At 36.7% G+C, this 18,970-nt stretch overlaps 2 protein-coding genes across 3 annotated transcripts in view; one reads left to right on the plus strand and one right to left on the minus strand.

The window, feature by feature from the left end:
- The first annotated feature begins 1,585 nt into the window (after positions 1-1,585).
- On the plus strand, positions 1,586-7,848 carry olfml2ba (olfactomedin-like 2Ba). Of its 2 annotated transcripts, none has more exons than XM_084091792.1 (8): positions 1,586-2,060; positions 2,920-3,183; positions 3,308-3,415; positions 3,489-3,653; positions 4,519-4,702; positions 5,057-6,070; positions 6,257-6,433; positions 6,516-7,848. In XM_084091792.1, exons 1-8 carry the CDS (start codon positions 1,905-1,907, stop codon positions 7,133-7,135), a joined length of 2,688 nt encoding a protein of 895 aa, XP_083947918.1. In that variant the 5' UTR covers positions 1,586-1,904; the 3' UTR covers positions 7,136-7,848. The 2 variants fall into 2 exon arrangements, with proteins under 2 accessions (XP_083947918.1, XP_083947919.1); XM_084091793.1 differs by having other exon boundaries at positions 1,607-2,060; positions 2,991-3,183.
- atf6 (activating transcription factor 6) overlaps positions 7,662-18,970 on the minus strand; it is a 39,325-nt gene continuing 28,016 nt past the window's right edge. The window contains exons 14-16 of the mRNA XM_084091794.1: positions 18,480-18,591; positions 14,522-14,606; positions 7,662-9,923 (exon numbers count right to left, since the gene is read on the minus strand). Coding sequence (XP_083947920.1) covers positions 9,721-9,923; positions 14,522-14,606; positions 18,480-18,591 — 400 coding nt within the window. The 3' untranslated portion in view covers positions 7,662-9,720. The remainder of the gene's footprint in view (positions 9,924-14,521; positions 14,607-18,479; positions 18,592-18,970) is intronic.

Here is an 18,970-nt window from a genome sequence, read left to right on the forward strand (position 1 = left end):
AATTAATGAAATAAATAATGTTTTTTGGGGCCCTATGTGCTGGAAGATAACTATTAATTAAAAAAATTGTCTACGGTTTCTTTAACTTTTTAAGTGTCAATTATCACTAATAATTTGTTTTATTTCTATTTTTAAGATGCAATTAAGCAACAAAAAAACAAAAACATGTATTTGCCTCTTTATAGTTTGAATCGATCTGCCATGTTTTTTTGTTTGCATCTTTTATCCACAATAGTTCACTTTCTGTTAATTTATTTAAATGTAGATAAAGCTTCCATGCAGGATGGGTGCTTGCTGTGTGATGTGAAATCGATGGATAAACGGATATGGCAAAGGAAGTGCGTTTATTAAACTAGTTTCAGCGCGTATTAATGTGGGAGGCGCGTGCACGCGAAAGGGAGTGCGATTTGTCCGAGGAGTGTCGGATTTCGGTACAACACCGGCCCACTTCAAGCACTGAGTAAGAGAGAGTGGGTGTTTGGAACCAGATCTTTTAATGGTTAATTATGCAATTTAATTGCGCTATTTTTTTGTTCTGAACTCATATCGCTTTTGTAGTCACTTGAGAGAATAACATATAGAAATCCCTTCATTTCCCTAATTTTTTTTTTTAAACAATATGAACTGGAACGCCGCCCCCCCGCGTTATCCCCGCGTTACCCCCCATTTCCAGCCCTGGATACATACAGTAAGCAAGTAGTGGTTCTACCGTTTGTAAATAATAATAATAAAAATAAAGAATTACACCAGTACCATCCTTCTCGTACTGTTTAGTCTGGAGCTTGTTTTTTCATATTGGAGCTCTTGGTGCAGATCTGACCTTATAAGTGTTTGGTTCATTTGGTCAACGTGAACGCAGTTTTCATTTCAGCTACTTGTGTGAGTTCTGTGGAAATGAAAGGGTAAACTTCACCACTAAAAACTTAAGAGTGGGATGATTCTGAGTCTACACAGTCACGCAATAATATGGCGCAACACTGACCACTAGTGGTTCACAGTAGTCTAACACCTGCCATTAGCAGAAAAGTACGAACTTTGTACTGCGAATTTGTATGCATAATCTTCTGTATGACTTAACCATAGGGACTTAACACACACTAGGTGGCGCTGCAACACTTCGATTGTGATGTTTCTGATCTAGCTAAACTTTTAGGACCAGAAAAAATTCTATTGAACGCAAAAATGTTCAAATGTTTGATTCGCACTTACTGCGAAAAAAGAGACAGCCTATTTACTAAAACAAAACAAATCATATTTTGGGGTTATTATTAGATCTAACTGCAATATTCACTGTAGAAGCTGCGTGCATGATGTCATTTCACAGGTGCGCTCCATTTTACCGTCACTGTAAATGTTTATTCTATTCCTCATACATAATTTATGTAACTCTAATAAAGTTCACATAAAGTTTGATTGAAGTTTACTCACTAACAACGAGTATTAAGGGTGTAAAGGGGTAAAATAGTTTTTATAACAGAGACAAAAAAAAAAAGTTTTTTTGTGTGTGTGTGTGTGTGTGTGTTTTCTTGTTGTTGCCCCTCCCCCCTCCCCACACCAAAAAATTAGTTGGCTAGTTATAAAGACTAGAAACAAAAGTCACGCCACTAGTGTGCATGACTTCAGCGTTCAGAGTGCTCAGTGCCTCTCTCCTCCATCCAGCCCCCTCATTTCGCTGCTTCTTCTCAGTCCAGTTTCAAGCTGAGGACCAGCACCTGTCCTCATCTGGAATTTACCTTCTGGACTTCTGCAAAACCTCATCCCGCTTCAGTTAGTTTTTCATCTGGAGGGCAGTGCAAATGGAGATGTGTTTGGCGGTGTGTCGTTTTTGAAGAGGAAAAGCCCAATTTGAACGCACAATCTAAAGTGCCATATGTTTGAAAGGATTATATCAAACACCTTGCATTATGACCGAGATGGGAATTTGGTGGGTTTTATGGCTCATGGCATTCGCTCTCACTTCAGCCGCCCCGAAATCACACCAGCGACTTCTGGAGAAGACAAAGGAACAAAATGACACAATGCAAGTTGAAATAGATAATCATGAAAATATATTAAGTCAGGTAAGATACTTTTCACCAGCGCTCGAAATTATATTCCACTGCAGTTTCTTTAACCTATAATCTGCAATTAGTTACACGTCATAACTTTCATTAATAAGTTATTAACATATCTGCACAATGCCGAACATTTCGGTTTTGATGTAAATTCAAGTAAGACTATCCTATATTTTTTATTATTATTATTATATGAATCAAATAATTATATGAATCAAGTAGTCTATGCCTAAGTTATGATAGGCCTATTTTTAACTAGCTATTTGAATGCAGGGCGGTGCGAATCGGGGGAAACTTACAAGTATTCAGTTTTTGTTTCGTCTCAACAGCATTCTTGAAGAAAAGTAAAAAAAAAAAAAAAATCAGTCCATATAAAGGCTTGTAGACTATATATCGGGCGTTGGGTTCTCCTGAGAAAGTAACCATAGCAACAGTAGGCTGCGGGATCTATCGGACGGTATACAAAATAAGTAGCTAGCCTAATGACATTGTTTATCGTAAAGGCCTACACGTATATCGTAAAATTTTGATTTGTTTAAAAACTGTAACTGCTAGTTAGTTGTGCCATCGGTGACAATCGGTTCCACGAGACGAATCTAAAATTAGGCTGCTTACGAAAAAAAAAACCCTTTTCTTTCTTTATTTTTATTTTTTAAATGCACACACTGTTTTGAATGCGAATAATTTTGTTAATGTTATTAATGAAAGTTATTATAAATGTTCCAGTTAAATTAACAGACAACGTTGGTAACTGGAAGAAAAAAAAAGATCCAAATACAAACAACGATAGTCAGATATGTTACATTGCAACAAAGTGCGGTGATTTTGCTTGCTGGAAAATGCATCCGTCCTCTTTTCTTTGTAGCTGCTGGGTGATTATGACAAAGTGAAAGCGCTTTCGGAAGGCTCTGACTGTGGCTGTAAATGTGTTGTCAGACCTCTAAGCGCGAGCGCGTGTCAGCGGATCCGGGACGGTCACGCGACGCCTCAGGATTTCTATACGGTGGAGACCATCACATCAGGACCCCACTGCAAATGTCAATGCATTGCACCTCCGTCGGCTCTAAACCCCTGTGAGGGTGACTTCCGTTTGAAGAAGCTGCAACAGGCTGGGAAAGATAATGTCAAGGTGACCATATCTGAAATTGGATCTCTTATATATACCAGAATATGGCAGGATAACAATGCATAACGTTTCCTATTCTAAAATAAAACCAGCTCTTGCCATGATGGAATTTACTTCATCGTTACAGCTGTCAACTATACTGGAATTGCTGGAGGGTTCCTTCTATGGCATGGACCTATTGAAATTGCACTCAGTCACCACCAAGCTTCTTGATCGCATGGACACAATAGAAAAAGTAAGTGTTGTTTCCTTTGTTTTCCTGTCTTATACTTTTTAAACACATTATTGATGTGTTTTATTATTGACAGATGGTCTTAAACAACCAGACCGAGGAGAAGTCGAACACAAGGAGCACCTCTCCGAGTCCTCAGTCACCCACATCCTCACCTACAAATCTGTCCTCAGAACAGCAGCAGAAGAGGATGAGTTTGAGGGAGCAGAATGACGAAGCAGCTGCTTTTCGACACATAGAGGTGGGAGGTGCTATTTAAAACAAATGTTGCATTACATAATTATCATGTCCAATACGTAACAGTGGAACAATCCAAACATTATGCTGCTAGCCACAAAGTGAAATGGCCCACCTGCTGCGGACGTTTATTTATTTACTTAGGATCTGTCTCGGAGTCAAAAGTGACCTCATGTTGTGTTTTGAAACTCTTACTAATTTATCCTGCTGTCAACTCTTACATAATTTGGCATGAAAAGAGCCAAATGACTTGGACTATCAAAGATGATCTATATATTAATCTGCTAAAGGGATAGTTCACCCCAAAATGAAAATTATGTCATCATTCACCCTCATGTCGTTTCAAACCCATCAGTCTTTGGTTAATCTTCAAAACACAAATAAAGATATTTTATGCCAAAGTTATGGATTTGGAATGACATGAGAGTGAGTACTGTAAATTTTGGGGTGAAGTATCCCTTTAAGAATCACGTCTTAAAGGTAGGGTAGGCAAATTCGGAGAGACTAGCAATAGCTTTCAAAGCATAAGATCCCACCCTCCCTTCAGAGATCTTTCTCCAAAGCCACGCCTCCTCCAAAAGACATGAACGCGCACAGCAGAGTCTTCAAAACAACATGAGAGATGGCGTTAAATTACCTCATGTCTCATAGCACATAACATTACACATAACACATAACATTACATTTTTTGGTCCTGAGACTCCCACAGAAGATATATGTAAAAAATGTTAATACTTAGACCACTTCTATCATTGATTGCTATCAGGATGTAAAGAGTGTTTCAGCCAGTATAACAAGAAGTGTTTATAAAAACAACTGCCTACCTTTAATGGCTGCAGTAACACAGTGTCCTCTGATGTACTAAACAGAGTAAATACGAGGAAAAGTTTGTGGGAGATCTTCTGAAGAGCAGTGGATCAGACTTAAACAAGGCCGTCGCAGCTTTGCAAGAACAAGAGCGCCAGGGAAGGGAGAAGCAACCAAAATTAATTGTTAGGGGCATCACATACTATAAATCTGACCTGCTGGATGAGACAGACACAGAGGAGAACTGTAAGTATAACTGTGGTTTCAAAATCTACATTAAAATTAGGACTGCACTATATTGGAAAAAAATGACTTGAATGAATTGAATAGCTCTATTTGGAAAGAATGAATCATTCAAAGTAAATAAACCAAGCTGATCTGAAACTGTGAAACACTGTATTATATATGATGAGCTGCACTTTTTGAGTCCAGTAGCATACTGTATATGTTTATCATATAGGTTTGTCAATCGCACTAAGCCATATTGCAATATCAATTTTATTTTTATATATGGTTTAGCCTAATTGAAAGTTCTCAGAAAGAGAAGTTTGAGATTTGTTTTCTAGGCTACTGTATAAAATGATTTGTTCTTCATTGCAGTAGATGATAGTCAGAGTGGTGACAGCCCAATTGATCTTTTTGCCGACGAGCAGCTCCTTCATCACAAAGCACGCCACTTTAGGCCGGTTATCAAGGCATGGTCTGTCCGACCAAAACCCAAGAGTGAAATTTCAAAAGGAGGAGATGCACGAAATGGCCTTCAAACTCCATTTACTGGACTGTTGGACTCTGCCCTGCCGATTAAGACGCCTACTGAACCGATATCCGTTCAGGCTCAAACCAGTCGTTCCACCACAGACAACTCTACAGGAGATGAGAGAACCACACCGACACCTGCTGTGATAGATCATTTGAAGCTCACCATCCCCAAGGAACATACCAAACCTCAAACCACCGTCAAAAAAATGGAGGCAAGCAACGTGAAGCCCACAACTCCATCTGTAAGACAAGCTCAAAACATGTTGGTCAGGTCATCCAATCTGGGCCACATAAAAACAAATGAGTCAGTCACAGCAGCTGCTGCTAAAGTGGCGGCTGCAGAGCCAACCGTGACAGAACAGACCAACGGGACTGCTGAAAAGGAAACATCTGTATCTTCTGTAAACAAAAGTGGGACTGTTACCAAAGAAAATCTGAAAGAAGATGCCTTTCACACTGGGAAACCTTTTTTTTATTCTGAAAGCACACTTAGAAGATTAACACCATCACCAACTCCTCATTCAAACACTTTAACAGTCACAGAAAGCTCATTGGGAATAATTGCTCACACAAGCACAGCTGCCACCATTGTGACAACGCCACATGTCACTGAAAGCAAGACAGGTACCTACTTACCTAAGAAGAGTCCTAAACAGACATTAACCTCAGTGGCGTCTTTGATGACAACTACAGGAACTACCACAACAACAATAACAGGCAAACCTGGCAAACGCAAGTATAGCATAAGCTGGGATGAAGAGGAAGAGGTAGTGGGAGGGGAGCAGATGGACCGAGAGAAAGCTGTAAAAACTGTGGTGGAACAGAACGTTGGAGAGGAACCTCAAAAGAAGCCAGGTATAGCTTTATGATGTTCTTGTATGTATGTATATATGTATGTATGCAAAACATTTTCCATTATTACTTAAATCAGAGTTATATTAATGTCAAAGTTAAATTCAGAATGGGGTCTCTGCACTGAATGTGCATAGTTTAGCATAAAAAAGATTCACGTAATTGTGAATGGTTTGGTTTTGTTTGCAGGAATATGTAAGGACACCTTGGCCACAATTTCACAGCCCGTCACACACAACACATATGGTCGTAATGAGGGCGCTTGGATGAAGGATCCGCTGGCTCAAGATGACAAGATCTATGTCACAAATTATTACTATGGCAACAACCTACTGGAATTCCGCAACATGGATGTCTTCAAACAAGGTATCTCTCTTTAATTCAAATGAACACACACTTTGCACAAATAAGCAATTTTACTTGATTCATTTTCTTATTTTCATTCAAGGCCGCTTCACTAACTCCTACAAGCTGCCGTATAACTGGATCGGCACCGGCCACGTTGTCTACAAAGGAGCTTTCTATTACAACCGTGCATTCTCTCGAGACATTATTAAGTACGACCTGCGGTTGCGTTACGTGGCTGCTTGGACCATGCTGCACGATGCAGTGTTTGATAATGACGACGTGTCTGCATGGAGATGGAGAGGAAACTCAGACATGGATCTGGCCGTCGATGAGAGCGGACTTTGGGTGATCTACCCAGCTCTGGACGACGAAGGCTTCTTGCAGGAAGTGATCGTCTTGAGCCGCCTGAACCCTAGTGATCTGAGCATGAAGCGTGAAACCACCTGGAGGACCGGGCTCCGGCGCAATCGCTATGGCAACTGCTTCATCGTGTGCGGCGTTCTTTACGCGACGGAGAGCTACAATCAGTACGACACCAATTTGTCCTATGCCTTCGACACCCACACCAACACTCAGGTGATTCCTCACCTGCCTTTTAGCAACAACTATACTTACATCACTCAGATCGATTACAACCCCAAGGAGAGGGTGCTGTACGCCTGGGATAACGGACATCAGGTCACTTATAATGTTCAGTTTGCTTATGTAGACCCACTGTAGACCCTGACGGCAGAGCAAATACGTTCTTTGCACAGAATAGGAGAAACCATTAATGTGTTTGTGGATTGTGGATCAGTTCACTCAGCTTTTATTAACTCCATGTAGTTTAATGTACTTATTAATATACTGTTATGTTTTCAAAGTGTAAAAACGTACCCATATCTTTACATGTATGGCGAAAACTAAGAAAAACACGCATATAATGCAGCTTTATGCAGTTTGCATTGACGGTCATTTCTTTAGATATTGCAGCTTGCTTTTGCACTATGAAAACGGACCTCTTTATGTTTATAGCTGTACCTGAATGACAGAATTATGAAGTTTTGAGGTGTTGTATTCTTAAATCCTGTAGAATACATTGTATATACTGTAATATAAAAGCTAAAACCATGGGATTGATGAATGTAAAAAACACAATTTGTATTTTCATAAATATATCTCAATGTTTTTTTGTTTTTTTTATCACATGCATATTAAAAAATATAGTTTACAACTATAAATTCAGTAAAAGCAAGAGTAGACAGTGTTCAGGGCACATTTTTATTGTGTTTTATTTCATCAGTACGTTTGATACATTTGATCAAATTACAGTACTGTTTGTAATCTTTTTATGCATATTTTATTGCAATTTCATTTGAAACTCTTCTAGCACCAAATAAATTCAAATCTGTCAAAATCAGAAAAAATGGCTGCAATAAAATGAGTTGAATTAAGATTTATGGAATATGGTCTTCTTTTCATATTGATGATAATGAGCGAGTGTATTCTCAGCACAGACCTTCTCATTGGACACTTAGATAAGAGCAAAATACTACACTGTAAACCCCTTGATCCACAGAGCTAAATCTAGACAAACAACCATACCATAGTTGAACCCAAAAACATTGTTTACCCCAGCCTTTGAAATGACCTATAATTAACATGTTACAGCGCTTCAGACCCCACATTTAAACAAACCTTCAATTTCAGAGAGCAAATTAAGACTTAAGACTCTGACGACAGAATATGCACACAACTCACCCACAACCTTGAGTCCAGTGTTTATTACTTTGTTACAAAATTTCTTTCATTTCTTTCACTGCATGAACAAACAAACAGTATTTCCAAAAATGCAGAAATTAAATATTAAATATAAAAAATATTGCTCAAAGGGAAAAGGGGATTTGATGAAATTGAAGAGTATTAAATCATGTTTCAAACCAATTATGAACACAACAGAGACATTTCTACTGAAATGTAGTCGAAATGTGATATTTTCTCTCACTAAACACTCTAATAATCATTCAGATTTTGAGAACAAAGCTCCACCTGAGTTTTTATAATCTGTGAAATTCAAATAATGAAGAATCCTACAACCCTCTAGGAGTTCTAATGGTGATTGGTCGGCGCAGGCAAGTTTGTCTTTGAAGGGGAATGGTTCTTTGAAAGTGACAACAGGTTGGATAGGACAAGCTAACGATTACACTGCTTTCAAAATGATAACTGACTACGGCATCCTAAACAATACAAGAATAGAGCGAACATCTTAACAGGCAAGAATAATAGAGACGAATACATAGTATACAAGGACAGATGAGGTAAAATATTAGCATTAATAATGTCTCTTCTACAACTTCAAATTAACCAGTGTTATGTTAACAACTGAATTTTCATGTCAAGCACACCTCATTAAAAGTGTGATCAAGCCACTAAGATAAACACAAGGTCTTAAAATATATAAAAGAACTGACAGATGTTGCCTAATCTCTAATCAGATCCAAATTATCAGTTAGTCTAAAGAATGGAAAATGCAAGAAAATGATACAAAATGCCTCTATTCACAGACACAAAAGGGAAATAATAAATTTTCTTACTTTTCTATTCAACAGTTATGTCCTAACAAAACAAAAAACTTCACAAAAAGCACACAATTCACAGCCAAGGTGGGTTGTTTGAGGGTAGTATTGAAGAATAGTTAGCTGAATATGACCATTAAAGGTGCACCAAACAAGCTTGGTACAAAACTTCATATATATTTCAATAAATTTTATAAACAAAAAAAGCACAGTGCAAACAAAATCAAAGACAAATCCCTGACAGCTACCACATAGCAGAGAAGAGTTCAATAATTGAGCCCAATTGCACTTTGGTTTGGGAGATTTGGTAGATGAATGCTCCTGTTGGCAGAGCATGGCACCAACAACACTTGTGAGTTGGTTGTGAGATCAATTTCTAGGGCGCACAAACTGAAAAGACATGTATATCTTGAATGCGCTTTAAGTCAAATACATAAATGTAAATGTAGATGCCTTTGATGATAGATGTGTAACAGTAGTCTCTGGAAACAATAGCCTGGAAGAAAGACTGTAATTTGATTTTCATTAGTATTGAATGGCCCACTTGATGCATTTTGAAGAGGTGACTTTAAGATAAATTGTCGATCAATTATCTTGGGGATCTTGGTAGTAGATTACCAAGATCTTGGTTTGCCACTCGAATAGGAAAAAAAGAAAAGAAAAAGAGAGGCTTATTATGAATCCAAATAGATGATGGTGGGAAAACTGGCTAATTCACAAAAAAATGGTGGATTTAGTGGATTGCTGGGACTAAGAAGAACCCATGAGGACTCCAACTGGGGCGGCGGGCTGGTTGTTGCTGGGAGCCGCGTGATAGAAAGAGCCTGTGTCCGTCTGATTGACCCGCAATATGGGCGGAATACTAGACGACTTGATGTGGAGGATCCTGGTGTCCATGACCTCACAGTCGATCTGCATCATCACCTCAAACTCTTTGTCTTTTATGACGCTCTCTGAAGTGAGACAGAAAAGTAATTGTATTAGCAAAGGAGAAATCAAATAGTTGTATGAAACAGCACTTGGTGCTCAGTTCTGTGTGAAAAGAAATGCAGGTGATGTGCTGGGTTGCCCGGAGAGGTTAAGAGGCATTTTAGGGGCTCCTTTCACACAGAGTTCTTAGAGGTTAGTCACACGCTGGCATTTATTTTAACATGGCAGTAAACTCAAGAGATGACGACTCCCACATGAAAAAAAGAAAAGAGAGCTAAACTTACTACCATTCCAAAGTTTTTTTTAAAGGTAATACTTTTTTCCATTTAACAAGATAGCATTATTTATCAAAAGTGACAGTGAATACATATATAATGATATAAAAGATTTCTATTCTTCTGTTCTTTGGAACTTTCTATTCATCAAAGAATCCTGAAGAAAAATAAAAATAAATAAAAATAATAATTATCACAGTTTCCACAGAAATATTAATCAGTACAACTGTTTTCAACACTGATAATAATAATAAGAAATGTTTTTTTTTTTTTTTTTTTTTTTTTGCACTAAATAAGCATATTAGAATGATTTCTGAAGACTGGAGTAATGATGCTGAAAATTCAGCTTTGCCATCACAGAAATAAATTATATTTTAAAATAGAAAATACAGAAAATAGAGGAGTTATTTTTCAAATTGTAATATTTCACAATATTACTGTTTTACTGTATTTTTGTTTAAGTAAATAAAAAAGCCTTGGTGAACATTAACAAATTGTACTGACCACAAACATTTGAACGGTAGTGTATTAGTGTACGGATTGTATTTTTCTGAAGATCTTTGTGCAAAATAGTAATGAAATTTCATGACTGAAAATCCAATTGCCAGCATTGCAGTCCCAACAAAATGGATAAAAAAAAAAAAAAAATTGGATTAAACATTTGGGATTTTTATTTTATTGACACTCTCAATAAAAATATAAACTATTATATTTACAATAGAAACTTTTTAAGATTTTACTAATTTCTATAACTTTTCCCGGCCTGGAGATCACAATTTTAAAACTCCTTTCAAATTTTATATTTTCAAGTTTTCCATCATCGTGGAAAGTCAAGTCAGAGTCATAGCAAATTTAAAAACGACAGAATTTAACCCCGATGTACAGCATAATTCAGAAACCCAAACAATGCTTAAGTAAAGCATATACATTATGTATATACATAAGTAAATGGGTTATATTAATGGCTTATGTATATATACATAAGTAAATGGGTAAATGCCAATTAACATTTATCAAAATCTACTGGTAATTAAGTACAGATTTAACACTCCTATTAGATTCATTCATTGAGACTGTTCTAAAATATGTAGTAAGCAATACTGATCAAGCTTTGGTTTAACTAACACCAAGGTCTAAGGTCAGGTTGCGACTTCTTTCCCCATGTTTTGACAGACTCATAAAAGTGCTCGTCAAACACAAGCAGTGATTATTTTGTAAGGAAGCATTAAAAGCATGATGCTTTACACTCACTACAGATGTTCTATGCCTATATTCTATAAGGACAGCTCTCTATACCAAAAAAGATGAGAGAGCTTCACATGTATGCACAGCATATGGGTGGCAGGAAAGTGACTTTTACAGCAGACTCGAGCACTGATACAAACTTTATAGGCTGAAGAGTATCACGGTAGGTCAACCTAAAGCACTTTTCCAGCCATTGCTGGTGAATACATTTACGCATCCTACACTTAGTCGTTCCTGATGAGTGCTTCAGCCGCACAACCACAATGATGATCTCAGAAGCGGTGATTTATAGTAAACTTAACTGTCTTTCAGTCTTTCTGAAACCAAAATATTCCCATCTATCTCTGATACTACCACAATGAAATGGAATAAAGTCAAAAATGTCACAGAATGTGTATTTTCACAGGTGCTTTAAAAAAAAACCTCAGCAGTGCTGCAGAAATCATCATAGATGATGGGTTATAGCAATCGTCTCAATCGTCTCACTGTATTTCACTGCAAGCACTAAAATGACACTGAACTGCTGAGCTGTACACATCATCACATATTTAAAAAATGATCTTTTCCATCCTATATATAAGTTTCCAATATGTCAGAAAAGTCATTTTCCATTCTTACAAAAGGCTTTTCGTTAGGTGAATTCCCTTTGGATATGTCTGGTTCTAGGCCTGACTTTCCAAACACCATTTAAACCACTGATTAAGGCAACATGTGGACTCAAGGGTAAATTCCGGATGAGAATTTGGCTGGAACCTAAAAGGTTCACAACCACACTCACTTTCCCCCATAACAGCAGTGGTTTGCCCCAAAATGGTTGATATTTAACGCCTTAAAGGAATAGTTTGCCCCAAAATGGTTGATATTTAACGCCTAAAAGGAATAGTTTGGCCAACATTTTTTTTTTGAACTCTGATTTGTTATGAATTATATTGTTATGAATATACTAATTTGTGACCAGTTCCTTGATAAAAAGAACCATCTCAAAAGAATGAATCAATTCAACTAACTGACTAAATGATCCAGTCACAGTGATTTGAGTTAACAGTTCACTGGAGGAAAAGATAAGTAAATGTATTTTCAGATGTTTCTGCACAAAGAGCTATAGTATGGTTTCAAAAGACTGAATATAATACATAAGCTGCATGTCGTCAGTCACTATGAACTGTCTACGAACTGGACAAAAAATATTTTTGTGTCCATTTGAAACAACAAGAAGGTGAGTAAATTGCAAAATTTTCATTTTTGGGTGAACTATTCTTTCCAGACTTAGGCTTTTTAACTAGGCTTTTGACAATAAAGCAATGCCTTTCACTGATATGACTTCTTCGAAAAAGTATGCAGTGCACAAACAAAAGAAAGAAAGGGGAATATTATGACGGTCATCATCTTCAACATTCACAAATGATTATAATGCTGACTCACTTCCCCACAGGGAAGAGAGTGAAAGAGAACAGATAATATATGTACTGACTCTTCCAGGCACTGCAACAACAGTCAACAGTTATGTTTCAAACCAAACATGAAATTATTGAAATTGACGGAGGAAAAAAAAAAAAACTTTTTTTCAGAAATCAACAACCTTGAAAGATTTTTCCTCCATCCCCGTTGTGGAAAACACCCCGAACCCAAACACAATCTTGAGCATGTAGAACAGAACAGAATCAGCTGGGGGCAATTTAAAAAAATAAACTTCTGTTCTGAGTTGTCCAAAAGTTGTTCTTATAATAAAACCATGTGAAAGCCAACACTGAACATGCATTTCTAAATCAAAACAGGATGGAGCCAGACAAAACTGATTCAGTGTACACAATGCTCAACTGTCTTCTCAAGAGGGAATTCTTAGATTTGGGTTACATAAACAATTCAAGGCTATGATCTTTGAGATATGGCAGGTTTCTTGTTTTCTGGCGAGCCTCACTAATCGAAGACTATGTGCATCAATTACAACATCTTCCGAGACACTGCATTCTCACAGAGAAACTCACGCACATAGCAACAAGAATGTTTATTCTTCTTGTCACTAAACAACTTGGATCAAATGCCCTCATTTTTGGAGAGATTGTTTTAAACTCTGCTTTTCAGTGCATTTCTTTCTCACAATTTTATCCGCTGTGGCTAGCTCGTTGGGACAGTGGGCACACTTGACGACTAGTCGGAAAGATTTCAGACAGATTTAAAAGCAGGTTTGAAATCCATCCTAATGACTGTGACAAGTTAAAGTGTGTCTCATGATTGCATACACTAGAAGAGAGACACAAACAAGGAACTATGAGAGAACAACTAAAAAGTAGGGGCATTTGTCCTGATGTGTACACCATTTGTTTGCCAAGGACTCTGACATGAGGCATTAACACAATCATAATAGGAATGTCTATACTTCTATCATTATTCTCTTTCTAAAAGGCTTAAACGCTCATCTTTCACAAAAGCCTGTCCACCCTCGGACATTTCCCTGAGTGACCCTTCCTGAGATTCCCAGTATGGAAATAATTGAATCTAATACTGCCACCATAGTCAAGGAATATAAGGAGAAAAATTCATTAGGGAATGTCTAGGAAAGGACTTAGGAAAATCTTCACCCCCTTATTCAAATAGTATTAATTTTTTTAAAAAGATTTTGTGAGTATATTGCGTAGTTGTGCTCGGATTTAATTGTTTTATTTGTGATAACGCAATGAAACATGCCAAATTGTGTGGACATCATTTTTGGCAAGGTTGTCATACAAAGAAAATTATGAACACATGCAAAAACAAGAGAGAGTCAACTAAACTGATTATGTTGTTGTCAAAATATGCTTTTTCCTGAGCTTTTTGTTTATCTATGCATTTGTTTTGCATGGTAAAATAAAACCTGTAGCTGTAGAATGTATTTGTAAATATACATCATGTGTATGCATGTATAAAATATTAATATACAAAAATATAATAATGCTACATGCTATTATATATATATATATATATATATATATATATATATATATAAATCAATCCCAGAAGTCAAATCTAATGTCAAGTCAGATGTTCTTTGTGCTAAAAAGCAGTGAGACAAGGACCAATTCATTCATTAGATAATAAGATGATTCACAACTCTTTTCTCTTACCATTGTAATTCATAGCCGGCAGGACCAAAGACATCTTGGGACGGCTGCCTTTGTTGTGATTGTTGGCAGGAAGAAGGAGGTGATCCTATAAGCAAAAGAAGAACAGCCATAAAACACATGAATGAGGAGAGTTTATTACTTTGGTGAGAACATAAATTACACTGGTTTAGTTCTCAAAAAACATTTCTTATTAATAATGATGAAAACAGTTGCTTCTTTATATTTTTGTGGAAACCATTATGCATTTTTTTTTTCTTTAAAAAAGAAAATCATACTGCCCCAAATGGTAATGTATATGCAAATAACATTTGCTGAAGCCAGTTTATTTCAGTGCAAACAAGTTCAAACTTGAAGCGCTAGAGAGTGTCATATAACAATTCTATAATCGGGTCATACATTTATGTACATTATGTACATTTAGTCCAACTCAACTGTAACATTCGGAGACATGAACCTGTCAGGACACACACCTGTTGAAGACAGAAACCATATGGACAGGAAAGCCATGGAGCTGGAGATTATATTAACACTCATGTCTGTGTGATGGATGGGAAACGGGTCATGGATTTGTGACGTCTTGTGTCATGTAGACTTCAGTAAATGTGTTAGCGTTTAATACCATCTGTTGTCACTGTAGTAAAGATGTGCAGAAAACTGAATTCACAATGAAACACAAATAGTTCACCCAAAAATAAAAATCCTGTCATTAATTATTCATCTTCATGTCATTCCAAATCTGTATTACTTTTATTCTTCAATGGATTCCAATTGTAATTGCCTTTTAAATGAAAGAAATGTAAAGTAAACGAAGAATTTTTTTTCACTTTTGGGTGAAATATCCATTTAATGTTCAATTCTGGTTCTGATTAAAAAGAAACAAAACACCAAATACATCATAATGTTGCTCAAAGATTATTAAATTTGTGTTACAGCATTCTGGCTGTTTTCCCTCTTCCCCAGCCCACTGTGGTTCCCTAGACTAGATTATGACAATGAGGTCTTTTAGGAAGAGCACAGAAGTTGCCACGTTCTCTCTTTGTGTACTCCAGCAAGTGACCTGAAACCTGTGGGTGCGATCCTCCGATTCAAATGCCTTCATGACTAGTGCCAATGAGAGGGAAGGTGAAAGAGAGAAATAAAGATTGAAAGGGCCAGTTACTAACCATCTCATCAGATAGACATGAACTTCTTGTCAACTCTGAAGTGTGACTGGCTCAGAGGGAGCAGCAAACGGAGGATATTGTGATCGGCTTACAATGAGGATAACAATTAACAAGAAACATCCCTAGCACAGTTTGAACGTTTGTAGTGCAACTCTGGGAGATCAGACCGCTTGATTCAATGGAAAAAAGAAAATAGCAATATTAAGTTGCAAGCACAGTCCAAACTAGGATGCTGGGCTCAATGCACAAAAGCAAACCTAAATAAGACACGCAAATTCTCAGAGACACATGCCCAGAAACCTAGGAAACAAAATAAACAAACAAAAACTTTATGAAAAAAAAAAAAAAAAAAAAACTTCAATAAAAGTTTTCATTATTAATAATCACTTTCATCCTTTTTTTGAACTGATTGTCTCTCCTCTCTAAGCTACACATTCTTGAAAACAAATCAGAAGAGGGCTGATCTAACAAGTCAAAGGACACCAGTGTTGTTTAGCAGTAGTTCAGGGATTCATGGCTGACAGACTAAAAATGCTGTAATTATGGTTGTTAAATGGTCAGGTTTTCGAACTCATTACTATTTTTCTCTTTCTTTTATATCAAAAAAGGTAGGTGCCAATTTTCATTTTGGATGAACTATCCATGTGTCCTCTTCATAATCTTTGTTTTGTGATAAACCATAAATAACCCTCTTGAGGTTTTGTCTTTAAAAGAAAAAATTGTGGACAAACCCCTTTAAATTCTCCATCTTTCACTAGCCCCTTTCACACAGAGATTCCGGAAAATACACGGATAATGTGTACCGGGATTTGTCCCGGGATCGTTTGATTTTGGTTCATTCACACTGCCAGTGATTTTACGGAATCTATGAGTGTGTTCACACACATCCCGTAAATATACCGTAAAGACACGTGACATCAGGATGTGATAACTCCTGTCAGATGCCAGTTCTGCTGATAACTCCTCTTCATCATTTCTACATGAAGACAAGTCCATACTCCCCAGTAGCACCACTGGGTTTGCCGAGTGGCTTGTTCCGGGACTGATCCTGACAATGTTACTAGGTCCCCATCCCTGCATCGATCCAGCCATCAATCCCGGGGCGTGTTTGCGTTCACACAGAAGGCACTCTAGCAATTTTACGGCAATTTCCTGGGATCAACGTGCTGTGTGAAAGGGGCTACTGATGATCTGACTACTATTAAACAAATGGTCACACATTAGAATCGTAGGCAGACAGAATTGCAAATCTGACGGATTAGGCTTTGACCTTTTTATGTCATAATGGAGGTCACATTCTGAGGATGTTTTGGAGGAGCTGAGTCAATATTTTTAAAGTCTGACTTCCCAAAAGAGTGAACAAACCTAGAGACATAATGAAACACAGAAACAGGGCAGTGACTGACTATGACTAAACCAGTCAAAGATCTTCTGGCTCAACTCACCTAGATGAGGCTGACAACTTTGATTTTAAAGTCTTTAAATCAAGAGGTTTAAAAAAAGCTGACAGAAAAAGATGTAGCGTCCACAAAAACATTTTTATTTTCTAATTATGAGTCACTGACATTATGAGTCATTTCTTTGTTTTAGTTTCACAAAAAAGAGACGTGAAGACCTGTTTGCCATTAAAAAAAAAAAATCACCAGGATGAACTGGTGAGTGATAACCATCTACTGTCATATCCCCTGCAAATTGGTGAAATATATGATAACACTAATTTTGCTTTAAGCCATTGCAGTTTGTCTCAATTTGGGTGCGTTGTTTCCTTCGTAACAAAAGAGATTTAAGATTACTTTTTTCAAATATGTCGAGCAACATTATTCAAATCTTCTGAGTGAATAATCAAAAGCAGATACTGAGTGTATAAAAAAAAAAAAAAAACTTCAAACATACAAGGAATAAAGAACAAACTGATGAAAGATGACATGCAATTAGACTGAAACAAAAATGTTAGAAGATGACTACAAATGCAGTCTGACTGAAATTACGCCCAGCTTAAGATCATGTACATGTGTACAAAAAATTAGGCCTGACTCATTTGAATAACTCTTCGTCGATTCAGTTTTTCCCCTTTTACAAAGCTGGAAGTAGCTGCAAAAAAATATTTGTTAGCTAAAATAAAAAATAGAAATGTGCATTAATAAGTGACAATATGGGGGGGGGGGGGGTGGGGGGATGGGGGGGGGGGGGGGTTTCTGATAATTATGCCACTAAGCCATGAATCTCACAAACTTGGCAAATCCAATGAGTAATTGTTCTATGATGCATGTCATCTGACATCAAATCATTTTTCTGGATACTTTGATGAATAGAAAGCTTATTTGAAATAGAAATCTTTTGTAACATTATAAATGTCCTTGCGGTCATTTTGATCAATTTAATGCATCCTTGTTGAATAAAAGTATTAATTTCTTTAAATCTTATTGACCAAAAACTTTTGAAATTTTGTACAGCATAATTAGTGTGATATAATCTAATTTAATTTACATAAAATAAAATAAAAATACAGATTAGTTTACTGCCTTGTATATCTTTAAAAATCAAGGTGGCAATACAAGACCCACTGTGTGTTTTATTTCAAACAAGAACGATAGTTTACAAACTGTAAAAGCAGGAGTTTATAAAGACCTCCCAAGATTTAACACATGCTAGAAGATTCTCTGACAGGCCATGTGCTCTATTGTGGTGGAACCATCTCAAGTGTCCCTTTATGATGCTGTGTGGGCTCTAAAATCAATGTGTGGCCACAGGCCGATAGAAAGCAGATAGACAGATGAAAAGACAGATCAACTTACTCGGCGAAAAGAGATCACGTAGAATGTGTCCCCTCTTCTGTTGAGTTCATCAAAGAAGTCATTGTAGGTGCGGCGAGGGGCGTAATACACCTGCAGCTCGCTGCTGGGAACCCTACATACAGGATACAAACACTGATTTACATTTTATCACGGATAAGAACTGCATATGCAAGTTATGATGTTTACTGCAGGTAATACCTTTGACTTGTACTACACATACATACATATACATATACATATATACATATACATATACATATACATATATACATATACATATATACATATATACATATACATATATACATTATATACATATACATATACATATATATACACACACACACATATACATATATATACACATACATACATACATATACATATATATATATTTTTATTTTTTTTTTATTTTTTTGATTATTTCATATCAAAAGGTTCCAGCTATATCTGGTTTACTTTGCATATGTTATAATAAAAATACTAATGAT

This window comes from Abramis brama, assembly GCF_963993115.1.
Source record: "Abramis brama genome assembly, chromosome: 18".
In the NCBI taxonomy this organism is placed as follows: domain Eukaryota; kingdom Metazoa; phylum Chordata; class Actinopteri; order Cypriniformes; family Leuciscidae; genus Abramis; species Abramis brama.

What these genes read in the sequence shown, in the direction of transcription:
- olfml2ba (XM_084091792.1), top strand. Translation starts at nt 1,905, where the DNA reads ATGACCGAGATGGGAATTTGGTGGGTTTTATGGCTCATGGCATTCGCT. An exon ending in CTGGGAAAGATAATGTCAAG is followed by an intron (nt 3,184 to 3,307) that starts GTGACCATATCT and finishes TCATCGTTACAG; the next exon opens with CTGTCAACTATACTGGAATT. An exon ending in CTGCTTTTCGACACATAGAG is followed by an intron (nt 3,654 to 4,518) that starts GTGGGAGGTGCT and finishes TGTACTAAACAG; the next exon opens with AGTAAATACGAGGAAAAGTT.